The sequence below is a fragment of the Phocoena phocoena genome, chromosome 5 (assembly GCF_963924675.1).
Source record: "Phocoena phocoena chromosome 5, mPhoPho1.1, whole genome shotgun sequence".
In the NCBI taxonomy this organism is placed as follows: Eukaryota; Metazoa; Chordata; class Mammalia; order Artiodactyla; family Phocoenidae; genus Phocoena; species Phocoena phocoena.
The window spans coordinates 135,989,884-136,005,072 of NC_089223.1; the positions used below are offsets into that span (position 1 = coordinate 135,989,884).

The 15,189-nt window shown below is 44.6% G+C and overlaps 1 protein-coding gene across 1 annotated transcript in view; it reads right to left on the reverse strand.

The window, feature by feature from the left end:
* Nucleotides 1-15,189, reverse strand: part of AFAP1 (actin filament associated protein 1) — an 89,322-nt gene that overhangs the window by 54,896 nt on the left and 19,237 nt on the right. Inside the window, exons 4-5 of the mRNA XM_065877405.1 lie at nucleotides 12,289-12,500; nucleotides 8,288-8,467 (exon numbers count right to left, since the gene is read on the reverse strand). Coding sequence (XP_065733477.1) covers nucleotides 8,288-8,467; nucleotides 12,289-12,500 — 392 coding nt within the window. The remainder of the gene's footprint in view (nucleotides 1-8,287; nucleotides 8,468-12,288; nucleotides 12,501-15,189) is intronic.

Genomic DNA, 15,189 nt, shown 5'->3' on the forward strand with positions numbered 1-15,189 from the left:
AGAGCCACACCCAGACACCTCAGTCAAGTGCTGAAAACCAAAGATTAAAAAAGCAAATCTTAAAGGGAGCCACGAAAAAAAAAAAAATGACACATCACATTCAAAGGCACAATTGATACAAGTGATGGCTAACTTCTCACCAAAAGTTAAGGTGAAATAAAGACATTTCTAGTCAAAGCTGAAAGGAGAAGAAAAAAACAAACAAAAAGCTGAAAGGAGTTATCTCCAGAAGGTCTGCTCTACAAGAAATCATTTTATTTTATTAATTTCTTTAGGGTGAAAGGAAATGATGACACTACATGGAGGCCTTTCTTCAGGAAGAAACAAAGTAAAGTAAGGGGAGATGCCTGGGAGAGTACGAAAGACCTTTCTTGGGACTTCCCTGGCAGTCCAGTGGTTAAGACTGTTCCACTGCAGGGGGCGCAGGTTTGATCTCTGGTCGGAGAACTAAGATCAACCTTTCTTCAAGGACACACAGGGTCAGGTTCTATGAGCTAAAGTATACAATAAACTTGTTTGTGATCCTCCTTGAGAAGTCTGGCAAAACCACAACGATAGTCTCCTAGCACATTAAATCATGCTGAAAACTCTTTTCAACTGTATTCCTCTAAAACTGCTTGAAACCAGGAGGTGCTGTAAAACCCCTACATTACCCAGCAGGGAATGGGCGAAAAAAGCAAGAAAAGGACGGATGCAGTTTACCAAGGTCAGCATTAGGGCTCTCACGGATTCTCATTAGAAAAGGACAGTGGTGTCTACAGCGCAGCCAATTTCCCTTAAACATTCTCTTTGGTATAGACCTTTAAGAGTTGTTTTGGGATGTTTATTAATTTATTTGCAGTAGGGGATACGGCAGATGATTGGCACATGGCTTCCTCCCTATGGGCACACAGGAAGATGTTTCCCAGACTCCCTGCAGGTCTGGGCAAAGGAGGGTGGGAGGAAGGGCTGTGAACACTCATAGCTCTGGCCCCTAAAAACATCCTGCTGTCATCTTGATTTCCAAACAGATTTCAACAGGAGCTCGTATGTTTATTAACACCACCAATAACAGCAGCTTGCACCTACATACGTGCTCATACAGGCGAGGTGCTCTTCTAAACACTTTATATCTTAACATGGTTGCAGCCTCACAACCCTACAAAGCAGACACTACTTTCAACCCCTCGCATTTTCATAGATGAGAAAACTGAGGCACGGAGAAGTCAAGCAGCTCATCTAAGACACTCAGCGAGTGACGGCGGGGCTGAGGTCAGAACTCGGCGTCGGACTCCAGTCTGCGCTCTAGCGACACTGTCTTTCTACACAGTGCTGGCTCATCACCTTCTCCTTCCCGGCTCCTTTATATTTATTATAATGAATTTCAGAAGCAGTTATAAGAGTCAAATAAAACTTTAGTGAAAATGGCTGTGGAATGCCATTTGCCTTAACAGCCTATATCTGCCTGCAGAAACACTTACTTGCTCTCAAATGCTCTCTTCCATGAGGACTTTTATCCAAGTGGAAATGAGTAGGCTGAGCTAGAGCTGTGATTACCAAACCTGGCTTGGCCTCGGGCATCGGGAGGTTCCTTAAAAATAGATTTCTGAGCAGAATATCTACAAAAAGGGCAAAGGATATAAACAGACAGTTCACGGAAACAGTAATACAGCCATAGGCTCTTGAACCCTATAAAAAGATGCTCAATGTCACTCATAATGAGAGAAATGCAGATTAAAACTAGATGAGATATCATTTTCCCTTATCAGGCTGGCAAAAATTCAAAAGTTGATAACGCAGGCTGCTGGCAGGACAGTAGCGGGAAAAGGCACTCACATGCTTTTGGGAGGAAAAGGCACTCACACTGGTGGGGGGAAACGCACTGTTGGTGGGAAGGGAAACTGGTAAACCTACGAAGTGATTCAACTGTATCTCAAAATTCCAATAGCTTATAACCTTCATGCAAACAATTCCTCTGTTTGGAAATACAGTCTACAGACTAGCAAAACTGTGAGACGATGTGGGTACAGGATTAACATTATAGAGCTCCCTGTCACACCAAAAGAATGACAACAGCCCCATCTCCACAAAGAGAAGATAAGATTTTTTTTAAGTATATTCTATTTATAAAATGAAATGCTATGTATTGTAAAAGGGAAAAAGTGCTCTATCCTCTAACTTGGAGAAAAAAAGTCTCCAAGATACTCTATTTAGGAAAAAAAACCAAGGTGCAGAACCTTGTTTCTGCACCCTTTTTATGAGGGTGGGGGGACGGGTATTGAAATTTGCATTTCTATTTGCTGCATAGGTACAAAGAAACTCAAAGGAGACGTACAAAGTGATTGCTCTCACACACTGCTGGTAGAACGACAACTGTACAAACCACCCTGGAGGACAATTTGCAAGGCTCTGGTAATGCTGAAGGTGTGCACATATCAACACCAGCCATTCCAACATACGGTCTCCATCCTAGAGAAACCAGGACACCGAGACCAGGTGACCCGCACGAGAACGCTCACCGAACACTGCCCGTGACGGTGAGAGGGTGCAAGCAAATGAGGGAAAACAGCTGGCTGCAGAACACGTGCAGTCTGAAGCCATTTCCGTGGAAATTTTAAACATGAAAAATAACGTCATTTTTTCTTGTTTATGAGGACAGACATTGTAAGTAAAAAGTATTTCTAAAGTATACCTAGATAATAATCAAGACCAAATTCAAGATACAAGTAACCTTGGAAGACGGAGAGAATTTTTATTTTTAATGATTAACATCTTTACTAATGATAAAGCCCTTATAAATGGTTCAAAAAGAATAAAAAGACACAATCGAGGGAGAGAGAATTAATAGGGCAGGCATGTTTCAATTACACCTGTGGCTTTTTGGATCTTAAAAAGGGTAAAAGATATAGAGTAAAAAGAAAAAAAGTTCTTAGGTCCCAAATGAATCTAATCATTAGGGATTAGGATTGTTTTTTTGTTTATTGGGTTTTTTTTTTTTTAATTTCCAGTTGATTCTGATAAGGCAGCCAATCTAACAACAATATCTGGATGAAACTAAACGAAAACGTCTCAGGTCTCTGCTGATTTTAAAAAATTAAAATTCTGTAACTGATTGATTGAAAGCAGTTTTGTCATCAGACTTCCATGTCTCATCAAGACTTCTTAGGTTCTTGTATTACAATATGCGATGGAAGTAAAGCACAAACATTAAGTGGAGTAATTAATCAAGTGAAACCCTTTAGAAAAAGATAATTTACCAAGTATTTACTTCTTTTTAAAGCAATATCAGCAAATGCTAAAAAGTTTTTGCAGTTAAGCTCCCATTGACAGTCATCATTCTGTAATTAGCTGAGGGCCTGTGACCTGTATCTCACATCTGCTGAAATAAGCTGTAAGACTGTTTCACCCCGTCAGCACCTGACATCTTGAAAAAGTTTTGTCTTTGTCTATTTGTGAGCTGCACTGTCCGCTCATTCCTTTTTCCCAGTGAAACAGTAAAGCCCAGTGAACGCTAGATGACTTCATGTTAGACCAATATCATTAACAAGGGAGCTGCTCTTTAGTACGCATAAAATACTCAACAGACTGTGAGAACAGATGGAAAAGAGAAGAAAGCTTAGGTTTCAGAGTGTCCCTTCTTGGGTTCCCCACTAGGGAACAGGTAAACACAAAAATGCAGAAGGCCGGATACAGGTAACCAAGACTGGGACCAGGTGAAGAAAACAGAATCACATATAAGGCTCCTCGTTTACTTCCTCATTCTCTCCCTCCTTACTGAAGGAATGGTGCTAAGAACCTAGAAGTGAGGAATAAAAAGAGAGAATGGCAAATTGTCAAGACGGCCCAGCAGAATGAAAATGAAAATGACGCCAGGAAATTCAGACGTCAACTCCTGGCCCCATCACTGGCTGATCACTGTGACATCCCGTCTACCTGGGACTTGGTATCTCACCTGTGAGATGAAATGGCCAATAGTAACACCTTTTTCAGGCAGCGGTTTTGAGGATTAAGAGATAATAATGATGGAAAAGTACTTTGGTAACACCAGTGGTTGACATGTAACGTATTAAGATTCTGTGTCTGGAAGGCTAAACCAATTCAGCAGCAGTAACTCCTGATCACAGGACTCCCATTAAAAAAAAAAAATGCTCTGCTCCATCTCCCAAATTACAGGGATGAGAAAAGCCACATCTATGTGCTCTGCCCCAACAGAAACCATCATTGCTGTCATCACAGAGTCTGACCCTTATACTTTCCTGGGGGACGAGAGGGAAGTGAGGCTCAAAGTTTAAAGGATGCTGGCATGTTACAAGAACCATTGTTATAAAATGTCTCATCGGGCTTTCCTACCCACTCCCAACCGGTTTTTCAAAGCAAGTACTAGCAGGCAATGATGGACTAGAAGGTTTGGACCAATTCTCCTGATAAAGACAATGAGGAAAGCAAGATGAAATAAACACAGCATCTTCCTAAGAGCAAGAAAGAGCTATTATCATAGTGTGGAATTACCCGGTCATGATCCAGAAGTATATGGGAATCCGGAGAAGTAGCCCAGCAGCCGGGACTGCCTTTGATACCCCCCAGAGGAGGTAGCCAAGAAGCTAGGTAGCACTCTGACAGCTCTGGCGGAATAGGGACCGAAAGCTGGAGTCCAGGGCTCGCCAAGGATGAGGCCCCTGGCAAAACCCTCACGCTTAATATTAGGGCCCCAAGATTAGTAGCTGGAGTAAGACTGTAATAAAAATAAGCCTGCCTGGGCTTCCCTGATAGCGCAGTGTTGAGAGTCCGCCTGCCGATGCAGGGGACACAGGTTCGTGCCCCGGTCCGGGGAGATCCCACATGCCGCGGAGCGGCTGGGCCCGTGAGCCATGGCCGCTGAGCCTGCGCGTCCGGAGCCTGTGCTTCGCAACGGGAGAGGCCACAACAGTGAGAGGCCCATGTACCGCAAAAAAAATAAATAAATAAGGCTGCCCTTGAATGGACTGCAGGCTGACTTCAAGTCACCTGGATGGCTCTGAAAATCTCAAGCTCTGAAATTAAATTAAACTGATTTTGGAGACCTACTGCCCCCTCAAGCATGTGGCACAGGCAAATGCTCTTGGATAGAAAAAACCACTGTGCTGAGAATCAAATTATTTCTATAAGGACAACTAGACACCCACAAGAAAAAGAATGAAATTGGACCCCTACCTCACACTACAAGCAAACACTACATCAAAATGGATCACAGACTATAGTTATGAGCTAACACTATACGGCTATTACAAGAAAATACAGGTGTAAATCTTAAGGCCTAGGATTAAACAATGGCTTCTTAGAAATGACACAAAAAGCAATTAAAAGGAATGAGATACTAATCCATATACAACATGGATGAACCTTGAGAACATTATGCTAAGTAAAAGAAGACAGTCACCAAAGGACATATGTTGTATGAGTGCATTGGCAAATCTGTAGGGACAGAAAGCAGATGAGTGGTTGTCTGGGGCTGGGGCTGGGGGAAATGACTGCTAGCATAGTGAGGACAGCTCTTCTCTTTGGGTTCACGAAAATGTGCTGAAATTAGATTATGGTGATAGTTGTACAACTCCGTGAATATACTAAAAACCACTGAATCATATGTTAAAAGGATGAATTGCATGAAATGTGAATTATACTTCAATAAGCTGTTATTAAAAATGATTATAATATTTTTTTCCAAATATAATGCCCAGCATGATCGTTAGATAACCTGGCATGCAAGAAGACAAAATGACATGAACAAGAAGAGGCACAACAGATAACAGAACCAGGTCCAAACTCAACCAAAACCACTGTCAAAACAATTATGTCTGTTATGTGCTTGTTATTGGAGAGAAAAGCCAAACAAACATTCCTAAAAAGAAACAACCAGAAATTCAAGAACTGGAAACTACCATAAACAAAATTAAGAATCCAGTGAATGGGAACAAACTTAATAGCAGATTAGATCCAGCTAAAGAGAGACATAGTGAGCAGGAAAGTAACAAGAAAAAATTAACCAGACTAAAGGGAAAAAAAGGATAGTAAAACACAAAGAGAAGGTAAAAGTGGAATATAGTGAAAAAGTCTAACACATATTTAAATTAGTTGGGGGAGAGGAGGAAATGCGCAAAGTTATATTTTAAGGGAAATGGCTGAAAATTTTTTCTAAAACAGAAAAATACCAATCCACAGATTTAAAAATCCCAGGGAATCCCAAGCAGAATAAATAAAAAAGAACTGACATCCAGACACAATAAAGTGAAACCAGAAAATCAAAGTAAAAGAGAAAGCTCTATCCTCCTTGGAGAAATGTCTATTTAGGTCTTCTGCCCATTTTTGGACTGCGTTGTTTGTTTTTTGGATATTGAGCTGCATGAGCCGCTTGTATACTTTGGAGATTAATCCTTTGTCAGCTGCTTCGTTTGCAAATATTTCCTCCCATTCTGAGGGTTGTCTTTTCGTCTTGGTTATGGTTTCCTTTGCTGTACAAAAGCTTTTAAGTTTCATTAGGTTCCATTTGTTTATTTTTGGTTTTATTTCCATTTCTCTAGGAGGTGGATCAAAAAGGATCTTGCTGTGATTTATGTCATAGAGTGTTCTGCCTGTGTCATCCTCTAAGAGTTTTATAGTGTCTTGCCTTACATTTAGGCCTTCAATCCATTTTGAGTTTATTTTTGTGTATGGTGTTAGGGAGTGTTCTAACTTCATTCTTTCACATGTAGCTGTCCAGTTTTCCCAGCATCACTTATTGAAGAAGCTGTCTTTTCTCTATTGTATATTCTTGCCTCCTTTATCAAAGATAAGGTGACCATATGTGCGTGGGTTTATCTCTGGGCTTTCTATCCTGTTCCATTGATCTATATTTCTGTTTTTGTGCCAGTACCATACTGTCTTGATTACTGTAGCTTTGTAGACATTTCTCCAAAGAAGATATACAGATTGCCAACAAACACATGAAAGGATGCTCAACATCACTAATCATTAGAGAAATGCAAATCAAAACTACAATGAGGTATCACCTCACACTGGCCAGAATGGCCATCATCAAAATATCTACAAACAATAAATGCTGGAGAGGGTGTGGAGAAAAGGGAACCCTCTTGCACTGGGAATGTAACTGATACAGCCACTATGGAGAACAGTATGTAGGTTCCTTACACAACTAAAAATAGGGCTTCCCTGGTGGCGCAGTGGTCGAGAGTCCGCCTGCCGATGCAGGGGACGTAGGGTCGTTCCCCCGTCCAGGAAGACCCCACATGCCACGGAGCGGCTGGGCCCGTGAGCCATGGCCACTGAGCCTGCGCGTCCGGAGCCTGTGCCCCACAACGGGAGAGGCCACAACAGTGAGAGGCCCACGTAACGCAAAGAAAAAAAAAAACTAAAAATAGAACTACCATATGACCCAGCAATTCCACTACTGGGCATATACCATGAGAAAACCATAATTAAAAAAGTCATGTACCACAATGTTCATTGTAGCTCTATTTACAATAGCCAGGACATGGAAGCAACCTATGTGTCCATCGACAGGTGAATGGATAAAGAGGATGTGGCACGCATATACAATGGAATATTACTCAACCATAAAAAGAAATGAAACTGAGTTATTTGTAGTGAGGTGGATAGACCTAGAGTCTGTCATACACAGTGAAGTAAGTGAGAAGGAGAAAGACAGATACCGTATGCTAACACATATATATGGAATCTAAAAAAAAAAAAAGGTTCTGAAGAACCTAGGGGCCGGACAGGAATAAAGAAACAGATGTAGAGAAAAGACTTGAGGACTCAGGGAGGAGGAAGGGTAAGCTGTGACAATGTGAGAGAGTGGCATGGACATATATACACTACCAAACCTAAAAGAGATAGCTAGTGGGAAGCAGCCGCATAGCACAGGGAGATCAGCTCGGTGCTTTGTGACCACCTAGAGGGGTGGGATAGGGAGGGTGGGAGGGAGACACAAGAGGGAGGAGATATGGGGATATATGTATACGTACAGCTGATTCACTTTGTTATACAGCAGCAACTAACACAACAATGTAAAGCAATTATACTCCAATAAAGATGTTAAAAAGAAAAAAAAGAAACCTCTAGAAGCAGCCTGTAAACAGGGGGTATATTGCCTTTTGAAGACAAAATTTAAAGTGATTAACCTCAAAGTAATCAGAATATTCCACTATCAAAGGCAAAACTATTCAGGTTAATCCACTGTTCACCTACGCTTGGCAAAAAGTACAAATTCAATAAAACAGATCTCAGAAAGAGGTTTGGGAAAGAAAACGTCTCAGAAACAAAAGCAACAAGTTACCTTCAGCCACTGTTCGGCCTGCTCCTTGCTCTGGACAGCAAGAACAAGTGGGTCTGTTCCCTGCTGAGTAATTTTCAATTCGTGCTTCTTCTTTTTGCTGTCTTTTGGGATGTATGTAATGTTGCAACCTTGAAGCGGCAGTTCCATCTGGGGCTGCTGGTCCTTGGAACTTTTGTAGCACTGCATTGGACAGGAGAAATCAAAGTTAGGCTGTAAGGAAGTCCAAGCAGAAACACTGATAAAACTCCGGCACAATGAAAACAGGAGTACTGGCGAAGCACCTGGAGGTCCGACTGAAGGGTGGAGATACTCAGAGATTGGAAGAGCGACCTGCAGACACTGGGACTCACATAGAGAGCACCGCTCCACACCAGCACCTCCCCTCCATGTGCGTGCAAAAACATCTGCTCATTAATTCAGCAGAATTTACCAAGCACCCAGGAGATGACTCGGTGGGAAACAAAGTCCCTGCTCTGATGGAGCTTATGTTCTAGTGGAGCTTCCCCATTAAGCGACACGAAGATACTAGATTTGCTGAAATGGCGCTGCCGCCCTATTGGCAGACAGGACCTCGGATACTTTACTCCACAGCCTATGTTGTTTGGTGTCCTCCTATCCCATCCCTATCCTCCTTCTGAAAGACAGGTGAATGATTTTATGAAGAGTATACATATCAACATATAACGGACAAAAATGTCTGCAAAGCTGTGCTTTCTGGTTGAGTAGAGGGTCCAAAACGCACGCTGCTCCGTCTGCATCACTGACATTCGCCCTAGAGCTTTCAGTGCTGTGGGGACACGGACACTGAGTTCCCATCACTCTCGCTTGATCTAGACCTCTCAAACCAGATCTTTGTCCAAAGGCTTCCCCTCCTGCCCAGGGTTCACTGCATTACTGGGGACCAAAAGCACAGCCCGTAATGGCAATACGTGCTCTAAGAGTTCAGGCATCTGGGTCCCAGCTCTGCTACTAATTTAATCTGGGTTCCCACAAGTCGTTTAAGCTTTCTGAGCCTGCTTCCTTTTTTGTGAAATGATTTATTGCTGTTTTTATTATTATTTTATTGAATTACATTATTATTAAATAATTAGCAATAATAACAGTGGCTACCGAATATTGAGTGTCTACCTTATGTGAGGCATTTCATACATCTCATTTAATCGTCACGTTTGTCCATTTTGCAGATCAGGAAATTGAGGTTCTGGTGGTTGGGAAACTAGTCCAAAATCAGGCATCCCGAACAGTGGCAGAGGCAGGGCTCTAGCCCCAAACTTTGTGAGTGCAGAGCCTGCACCCAGGACCCTAATCCATCTACTGACGAAGGAATGAATGAACAGATACTTCTTTTCAGAAATGATTTCTAGAGCCCTTTCCTGTTTTACAGTTCTAAGACCTTGGCTCCTTAATGGCACAGGTATGGAAGATACCCACTTTTTTAAGAAGTAAAACTGATGGCCACCCTGCCTAAAAAGGAAGAAAAAAATACACCAAAAACAACTAATCTCAGGTTGCTATGAATGTTTACCATTTACCAGACTTTTCACATTCTCGGTATGTGCAAAAAAAAAAGTGAAAAGGAAACTAACAGTAGAAGGAATTGGAAAGGAAATTTTTTTTTTAATTAAATGAATTTATTTATTTATTTTTGGCTGTGTTGGGTCTTCGTTGCTGCGCGCGGGCTTTCTCTGGCTGTGGCGAGCAGGGACTCCTCTTCGTTGTGGTGCGCGGGCTTCTCATTGCGGTGGCTTCTCTTGTTGGGGCGCACGGGCTCTAGGCCCGCGGGCTTCAATAGTTGTGGCGCTTGGGCCTCAGTAGTTGTGGCTCGCGGGCTCTAGAGCACAGGCTCAGTAGTTGTGGCGCACGGGCTTAGTTGCTCCGTGGCATGTGGGATCTTCCCGGACCAGGGCTCGAACCCGTGTCTCCTGAATTGGCAGGCGGATTCTTAACTACTGTACCACCAGGGGAGTCCCAGGAAATTTTATAGCTTGTATTTTTGCTTAAGTTAAACACTTCAAAATGGACATGTTATCAGTAATACCATACAGTAACGTCTGGAGCTCCCTGCAGGTTGGATTCCCAGGGAAGATGACTGTAAAACAGAGCAGCACACGGGATATTTATTAAGGGGCATTTATTTAAGAGCTATACCTGTATGAGGACAGGGACTGGGTAGAGGAAGAAGGTAAGCTTCAGTGCAGTCCAAATACAAGGCCCTGAAGAACCGCACGGGAGCTCTGGAGCTGGACAGCGCCTGCAGGCTGGTCCCACGAGGCGGGGCATTCACACTCAGGCATCACAGGGGATGCAGACGCCCTGGGAAGGGACGTGACCTTGGGAAGCTGTCTGCCGGCAGCCGTCCCCACAAGTGAGGGAACTGAAGGGGTCTGGGCACACGATAGCGTCCACCAGAGAGCTGCCTGGGCATAGAAACGAACAGGTTCTGGAAGGCTACTCAAAACAGCTGGTCATGGTGGTGCCTGTGTGAAGACAGGCCAGGAGCACTTAGGGGAAGAGGCCGGCTTTCTGTTCTGTCGATTTTTTTTTTCACCATCAACAGGGGTCATTTGGGCGGTTGGATCATAGGTCATTTTTGAACGAAAAACTGCTTCGTAATGAAACTTTGATTCTGCATTTCATCAAAGACGGTGCTTTCACGTGGTTCTCCATTAATCTCTTCTTAAATATTTACGACTCCTCTAAATGGCAGGCATTATCATCCCGGTTTGGAAGATGGGAAACCCGGTAGGTGATGCAAGAAACAGAAGATGAGGAGGCAGGGAGGGAGGAGACGAGAGCGGGGGTGGTGGAGTGGGGGCCGGGCAGAGGGTCCGATGTCCGCTGACCCTACCCTCCACCACAAGCTGCCCACAGCGCGTTTTACATGAGAGTCGACTGTATAGTTTTAAAATGTTTATATAATATATCCACTTCTTGCAGCCATTATGTCAGATTGTAAATACGGACCATATTAATCTTTCTCATCTTTTTTTTCTTTCGTTCTTTACTTTAAAATTCCCCCATGGCATCATCACTTTTGGCATATTCTAAATTTGGGAGAAATTCAGGCCACACATGTGGAAAAAACATGTACTTGCACTGCTCAAAAAAAAAAATTTTTTTTAACAAAACCATTAATTAAAAAACATACAATGTCCTAAGAATCTAGTAAATCAGATTCCCATAATTCACAGATGAGACTATTTTTTTAAAAGGGGGTTATCTGCTCCACTGAAAAGTGAGGTACAGAATCATACATTCTCATGTGTTCTGTTTTAATATACTTTTGAGTGATTTTTTTTCCCCAAGGTTAATTTGAAGGGAAAACAAAATACAATAACACACTCTTAACATTCACAATGCCAATAACCAGCCATGGTTTCTACAGCTGGGAAGGAAGGAGGAGGGACAGACGGTGTGTCTCAAAGGCTCTTGCTTCCTTACTGGGTTCCCTGGTAGACTAACGCCTACAGCAAAGGGTCTCTGTCCTCCTGTTTCCGTTCCTCTGTTACTTACTCTGTCTTTCTATTCTGCCTCTCTGAGTTACAAGAAAAGAAAAAAAAGAGTCAGCCTTTTGCTTTCCAAAAGAATTTCCTTTCCTGGGCACTCTCCCCCAGACCTCGCCTGGCCTGCCCGGCCCACTTGGATGACCTGGCTTTGAGGAATTCACTGACTCACTACAAATGAGAAAATCCACCCTGCGACCTCCGGCAAGTTAAAGCAGCGTGCATTTCCACTGACATGAACCGCAGACGCTGGCTCCAGATGGGGATGGTTTTGCCCGCTGGTTGCTTCAGGGGGGCTGGCGAAACCAACAGCGTTAAAGCCATGGTAGCCTCGGCCAGGGCTCACTGACGGCCCATCACGGGCCAGCCCTTGACCGCTGTTCCTTCTCCCTCCCGCCGATGTTACCACCACCCGCCTGGGTGTACATTCCACCCAGTGAGACGGCCGGCCACATCTTACCGACTCTACACAAGAGCAACCAAGTCGCAAGGCCTTACCAGTAGTTTGGTGTCTTTGATGACGCAGAGTAACTTGGTCCACTGCCCGAAGCGTTTCTTCCGCAGCAGGAAGGCACAGATCTTGGCGTCCTTTACCAGGTCCATGGAGGCCTCCTCCGAGGGCCACTGGTGCCGCGTTTTCTTCCCCTTTCCGTCTTCCTCCTCTTCGTCGTATGATTCGTAAGAGCTACTCATTGCATCTGAGTCATAATCTGTCAAAAGTAAGAAATAAAAGTAAAAAACCTGGTTACAAAAGCCTCATCTTGAGGACCACCTACGGGCTGCAGGGTACATTATTATATTCATAAACGAGAAAGAGGCTTCTGCCTTCGAGTAACTGGGGAAACGTTAGTTAGTAAAAACAGGGAAAAATAACTACGGCTTGGGCAGCGGAAACTCAACGAAGAGTTTTCAACTGAAGTGACTAAGAATGCCATATTTACAAAAACCACTTCTGGACTCTTCTATACGGGCCCAGCACCTGCAGACCCTACGTTGTCGAATCCTTGCTGCGTTCTTGCCGGGCACCATGACCCCCATCTCGCAGAGAGTTTCGCCAAAGAAAACTCCCACCCACACCTTCACGTTAAAGTCCTTTCAAGTCTGCAATGTGCTCTTCCTTCCTGGCATCGCCACACGCACAAGCCCTTCCTAAGGTTCGAGATCCAACCCAAGGCCACCCCTCTCCTTCAGGTCATCCGTGGGATTTTCAGAAAGGTTCACACCTCCTTCTGGCTCTGCCACGCACCAACACTTAAATACCAGGTTGTCTGTAGTCTCCCAGCTAGATCCCACTTTCCCTTACCTCGGAGTCTCACACGCTGCTCTCACCCAGGCTTCGCACTCATCCCACTCAGACTCCTGCCTTTGCCTGGACACGTGCTCTCATCACTCGGGACTTAACTTACAGCACCTCCTCCCTGAAGCCCTCTCTGGATCACCAGCACTGACTGCTATAGACTGAATTGGGTGCCCCCCAAATTCACGTGTTGAAGCTCAAACCCCAGTGTGACTGCATTTGGCAACAGGACTTTTAGGAGGTAATTACGGTTAAATGAGGTCGTAATCCCCTTAGAAGAAAAGAAAGAGGGAGATCCCGCACTCTCTCCCTGCCGTGTGAGGACACGGGGCGAAGGTGGATGTACATAAGCCAGGAAGAGAGCCCTCACCACAGGCCGACCACGCCAGAGCCCTGATTGTGGGCTTCCAGCCTCTAGAACTCTGAGAAAATAAATGCCTACTGTTTTATCACCCAGTCTATGCTATTTTGTTACGGCAGCCAGAGCTAAGACAGCAGGTGAAATGCCCCTGCCCTCTGCTTCCACACTACCCAACACAAAACTTATCTCACTGTATTGTCACCTCTGTCTGTCTGCCTGTCCCACATCAGGCTGTTAAGTCCCCTGCAGGAAGGGAGGCCACCCCGTTGGATGTGATTGTCCCGGCACTTAACAAACTACCTGGCACAGGGCCAGTAACAAATATTTACAGAAGGGAGGACTGTTAGATCGACTGAAATTCAATGCAAAGCCCTCAGAAGGACGGCTGGCTTCTTAAAAGTGATGAATAAATACTAGTGACTATGAGTGATCTTATTAATTTCAGCCCTGCTGGATCATAAGGTCCTGGAGGCCGTGTCTGATTCATCTCTGCACTCCCCTCAACCCCCGGACACATCTGGAATACATCTGCTTTCATAACACACGTGAGGAATGAACACCTAGACGAGGAATGAGCGACAGATAAGGAGAAACCATGGATGAAGTAGCCGGCTGCACGCGACGGGAGAAGGGGCAGAAAAGGCTGACCTTGCACAGAGCAGAACTCCTGGAAACCGGGCTGTGCTCTGTACTCCGTGGTCACACTTGCATGTTAATCTCCCCACAAAGAATTATTTACGGGGGGGGGGGGAATGGAAAGACTGGTAGTTTAGATCGAATTTTAAATCCTGATAAAGTAGTCAAGGAAAGATTTTAAGCAAGAGACTAGGACGACCGAAGAGGTAACTCTGGCAAGTCATATCTTATGCACTTTTTGATAAATATATTTTATAATAAAAGGTTTTTTAAGTTCAGCACATGGGGAGGGAAGTATGCGACTGTGAAAGACCACGTGCTACTCCACGGCCCAGGGCTCACTGAGAGATCTCAGACGGGCGGTGGAGCAAGTCCTAAGTTATCCTGGAAAGATGCTGCTCACAACAGCCTGGCGGGGTGTGAACCCCTCAGCGCTCAGCTCACTTTCTAGAACATCAAATTCAGTAGACATTGAAGGAACAGAAGAATTAATGACTAAATCAGTGAGAAACGGGAACACTTCATTCCATTCGTACAACAAGTACTTACTGAGCGCTCACTATGTGTCAGGCAGTATTTTTCATACTTGCGTCTGTGCGCTGTGGGATAAGGCTGTGGAAAGAGGAAGCCAGCTCTGCACTTACACCCTCTGCCTTGCTGGCCGTCTTAGCCGCCCGGAGGAGGGCACAGAGCAGTATCCTTATCTCAGGGGAAAGGAACGAGGATGCTGAGAGATCAGTGACTCATCCGAGACCCCATCCGGATGAAGGATGAAGTGAAAACCTGATTCTGAACTGAAAAAGTAGACCGTGCCCCTGGCTACCCAGGGGTTGAGATCCACGCCTTGAAGAGACAGGAGGTTCACGGCCCACCTTCTTCTGAGAGAGCAGGACTGATGGAATCGCGTTACAAGAACGTCAGCCAACTGAGCAGCAAGCCAAGCAGTCGAGGGCCACAGTCTGAGCCCACAGGACGACCCGCTCACTGGCAAGTCTCTTGGGACCAACAGAGTCCAGGGTTCCTCCTGGGGGCTGTAACAGGATGTCAAGGGGTCCGGTGTCAGGGCTGGGGTCGGGATTTCATTAGGAGGTAACGAGGGCCCCGT